Source organism: Gossypium raimondii, chromosome 13 (assembly GCF_025698545.1).
Source record: "Gossypium raimondii isolate GPD5lz chromosome 13, ASM2569854v1, whole genome shotgun sequence".
Taxonomy (NCBI): domain Eukaryota; kingdom Viridiplantae; phylum Streptophyta; class Magnoliopsida; order Malvales; family Malvaceae; genus Gossypium; species Gossypium raimondii.
Window position 1 is genome coordinate 20,649,497 of NC_068577.1, and position 5,068 is coordinate 20,654,564.

General features: G+C 34.6%; 1 protein-coding gene across 1 annotated transcript; it reads right to left on the minus strand.

Moving 5' to 3' along the window:
• Positions 1–4,128: 4,128 nt before the first annotated feature.
• Positions 4,129–4,680, minus strand: LOC105765465 (uncharacterized). Its single transcript, XM_012584574.1, has one exon. It carries the CDS (start codon positions 4,678–4,680, stop codon positions 4,129–4,131), a length of 552 nt encoding a protein of 183 aa, XP_012440028.1.
• Positions 4,681–5,068: the final 388 nt, after the last annotated feature.

Sequence of the window (5,068 nt, forward strand, 5' to 3'; positions counted from 1 at the left end):
CTTACCTAAGTATGCTATGTGTGACCACACGACCTACCCATATGAGCGTGTCCCAAACTACACGGGCGTGTGGCCCTGTTTCATGATGGAATTTTCTAAGTTTCTCAAAAGACCCCAAAGTTCTCAGTTTAGTCCCGAACTACTCCCAATGTATGTTTTGGGCCTCGTGGGCCCGTGTAAGGGACGATATGGTTGTTTTTGAATTGTTTTAGTGTAGTTTAATTCTTATGACTCGGAATAGTATGATTTCTTGTGTTTAAGTCCGGTAACGCCTCGAACCCTATTCCGGCGTTGAATATGGGTAAGGGGTGTTATAATTTCGGTATCGTGGCTGGCTGTGACAATCCTGAAGGTACCTGATGTTTAGCTTTAACTTACTGACATATCAAACATCTAGATATGAATTCAGAAATATCACGTTTCGTTCCCGGCCACAAGTACATCTTTTTCAAATCATTATACATTTTATTACTCCTCGGATGAACAAACATAGTACCATTAAGAGCTTCGTGCAAAATTTTCTGTACAAGTTCCAAATTTTTTGGTACACAGACTCTGCCCCAGAATAACAGACAATCATTAGATCCAATTTAAAATTCTGAATCGGATGTCGATTCACATTGTACTCGTTTAACCTATAACTCATTATCACATTTCTAAGCTTCACAGATCTGCTGTAGAAATGTCGGTTTAGCTTTTAACTCATCTAAGATTGAACCATCATTAGATAGTGACAATCAGGTATTCATTGCTCGTAAAGCAAATAAAGACTTTCTACTCAGAACATCAGCAACCACATTTGCTTTTCCCGGATGATAATCAATAACCAAATCATAATCTTTCAACAATTTAAGCCACATGCGTTGTCTCAGATTCAAATCTTTTTGTGACATCAAATACTTTAAACTTTTAAGATCAGTGAATATATGACACTTTTCACCCAACAAGTAATGTCGCCAAATTTTTAGTGCAAAAATAATAGCTGCCAATTCTAAATCATATATTGGGTAACTCTTTTCATGTGGTTTTAGCTGTCTAGAAGCATAGACTATTACTTTGCCTTCTTATATCAAGACACAGCCTAAACCATTTAATGATGCATCATTGTAAATCACAAATTTCTTACCTAGTTTAGGCTGAACTAGAACTAGTGCTTTAGTCAACAAGGCTTTCAATCTATCAAAACTCTGCTAACATTTATCGGTCTATTCAAATTTCACATCTTTCTGTAGTAGTCTTGTCATCGGTGAAGCTATCATCGAAAACCCTTGTACAAATCTCCGGTAGTAACCGACTAATCCCAAAAAACTTCTGACTTCGTATACATTTTTTGGCTGTTTCCAGTTAACAATAGTTGATATTTTATTCGAGTCCACTATAATGCCTTCAGTCGACGCTATATGTCCCAGAAAACCAGCTTCTCGAAGCCAAAATTCACACTTGCTAAATTTAGCATACAGTTGTTTTTCACGTTGAGTTTGCAGAACAATTCTCAAATGATCAGCAAGCTCGGTTTCATCTTGAGAATATACTAGAATATCATCAATAAACACCACAACAAATCTATCTAGATGCGATCTGAAAATTTGATTCATTAAATCCATAAATACTGCAGGTGCATTTGTTAAACCAAATGTCATTACAAGGAATTCATAATGGCCGTACCTGGTTCTGAAGGCTATTTTCGATCCATCGACTCTTTTACTCGTAACTGATAATAACCAAAACATGTCATCAATACGAGGCAGTGAATACTTATTCTTGATTGTAACTTTGTTGAGCTGTCTGTAATCAATACATAATCTCAACGATCCATCCTTTTCACTGAAAATGGGCTGTTACAATATCAATTCACCCATTGAAACATGCCTCAATTGCTAGAATACCAACATGCTCATTTTACCCCATTTTAGCTACTCTACTAACATTCCAAACATAAAACATACCTCCAACATACATCAAAATATATCAACCATATATCATCAATATAAATGTTTAGCGAGTAATTAAGCAGTCCATAAATAAAATAAAATGTCTACTCCCAAAAGTCCATATCACATTGCCTTTAAGTACTAATACAAATTTCAAACACCTACTCAAGATGGTAGATTCCCTTAGTTCACTTAGCTCACTACTTTCACCACTTGGTATTTGACTTGTGCACATTTAAAATGAAGAGTGTGAGATAAACATAGCTCAGTGATTGTTAAGGTTACTACTAAGTAAATATAATTATCCAAAGTAAAGCAAGGCATGCTAAAACTTAACTGCTCAATCATGCTTTCCAAGTAGAGAACATGCTTTTAGATTTCAAACACCACACATACATACTTTACCACAATGTATAACAACCTACGAATCTCAAGTAGCATCATCAAAAGATATATTGGGACTTAAGAACCATGCAACACATATATGCTTACATGAACATTGGACACTTGGATCTCCAAACACACCAAAGATTCAATGAGCCATATGTTGTCTCATAAGTGTAGCTCATGGCTAACACTCTCCAAACACACCACACTATCCCGATGAATGGAGCTAGGCTCAACACTCCCTTATCTCTCTATGTTATCCCATGAGCCTCAATGTTCATCACATATAACACATAATGGTGAGTTTTCAAAACCCTATGACATGCCATCTATATCCAATGGTTTTAAGTGATCAAAAGGCCAATACATCACAATAACACATGGTTTATTACTGTTTTATGCACATTATACAACCATTTCACATTTTTAAAAATACTTTAGGCATTCACTTTGCATGCTCACACATATAGGTGTTTACAACATTTTCACAATGCCCATAAACCCTCACACACTTAGACTTGCATACATTTGCATAAAATCATCAACTCACATCACATATACATATATTAAATCACATTTACTTAATGATTTACACACTTACACATCATCAACAAAACATCACATAGGCATACTTTACTCAACACAAGCAAAGGCAAAAACACTTGCACCAAAGTCTTAAATCTCATTTAAGAACTCCTAAGCCTTTGATTAACATCTGATACCACACTTACTAGTAGCCAAACGACAGAATAGTCACCTCAACACTTACTAGTACCCAAACTACAGTCTCTATTTTCCAGACCAACAACTTAGCCGAAACTAACCAAAATTCAAATTTCTCAATTCGAATCTATTCTAACCACTCAATAATTATTCTAACACTTAACTTAAAAAACTGATCGAAACCAATTTAGACTTAAGAAATTTGGATTTGCACTTTTCCAAAACAAAATCCTCCATTAACAAGCTTTAAACTCGACTTTGTTATTAGATTTCTTAAAAATCCTTCATGATCTATTGATTTAAGAATTAAACCCTCTTAATCTAGTAAAATTTAGTTGAAAAATACTTTAAATCGAGATTTAATTAAGAGATACAAGATTTGCCAATTTCAAGCTCATTTCGATCGAAATTAACAAATATATGATAGATCTATCTAAACTTAAGCTAAACTCAAATTAAAGACTCAAATAAACTAAAAACATGATTAGAAATCAGAAATTTACCTTAGCTTGGATCAACAATGGCTGATTTTGAAAATCAAGTATTGTAACTTTGAAAAACAATGAAGAAATTGATAGAATTTATAAGATTTTTTTGAAAACTTGGTAAATATTTGGAGTTAAGATGAGAGAAATTTCAGACATGGGATGAGAATTTGAAATCTTAAAAAATATAATGAATTTAAATGGAATAGATGAACAACATGGGTTATAACCTTATAGGAAGAACACCCAAATTTTTAAAAAGAATGGTTATTTCCCATATAATCACTCCCATCTTTCCTTTGTTTTACTATTTAGTTCTATGTCTCAATTAATCACCCATTTCTTAATTATTCTAATTTAACCCTATTATTTTATTTTTAAAAAAATTAGTTTAATCGAAATTAAATCTTCAAAATCCAATTTTCAATTTTTTTTACAAATATTATTTTAATAAATTAATTTTCCAAATTAATAATTTCGAGTTCCTAATTCCGTACCAACCTCATCTTTTCCTAAAATTAAACCCGACTTCTAAATCGAGAATCTGATCTACTAATTTGAAACTATCAAATCCAATTTTGGGGTATAACATCTTTCCCTTTCTAAAAAGAAATTTCGTCCTCGAAATTTTGACCTGAATCAAGTAGATACGGATATTGATGTCTCATCACATCCTCAATTTCCCACGTAGCTTCTTTAGTCTTGTGATTACGCCACAAAACATTCACCAATAGAATCATCTTATTACGCAAGACCTTATCCTTACGAGCTAAGATTTCCACTAGCTCCTCATAATACGTGAGATTTGATTGAACCTCGATCTCCTCAACTGGCACAACATGAGATGGATCTGATCGGTACTTTCGCAACATCGACACATGGAAAGCATCGTGGATCCGCTCAAGCTTGGGTAGAAATTGAAGATGATAGGCTACCGGTCCTATCCTCTCGATAACCTGATATGGACCAATTAACCTCGGGCTTAGCTTGCCCTTCTGGCCGAACCTCAACACCTTCGTCGAAGCTGAAACCTTAAGAAAAACTTTATCACCAACTTGATACTCAATGTCCCAACGTCTCAGATCGACATAAGACTTTTGTTTATCAGACACATCCTTTAGTCTCTCATAGATCAATCTCACCTTATCTTCCATCTTTTGAACCAAATCTGGTCACACAATTTGTCTCTCCCCCATCTTAGACCAACACAAAGGCATCCTACATCTCCAACCATACAGAGCCTCAAAGGGTGCCATCTAAATACTCATTTAGTAACTGTTATTGTAAGCAAACTCCACTAGTGGTAGGTAAGACTCCCAACTACCACCAAACTCAATCACACAACTACACAACATATCCTCTAAGATTAGGATGGTAGGTCGTACTGAAGTGAAGTTTTGAACCCAAAGCATCCTGTAGACTCTTCCAAAATCTAGAAGTAAAATGCGGATCTTTATCAAATATGACCAAAACTGGAAATCCATGAAGTCACACAATCTCAGAAATATATAACTTTGCTATCTTCTGAAGAGAGTAATTGGT

Bases quoted from the DNA above. Each gene is read 5' to 3' on its own strand.
- LOC105765465 (XM_012584574.1), bottom strand. From the start codon at position 4,680: ATGGAAGATAAGGTGAGATTGATCTATGAGAGACTAAAGGATGTGTCT.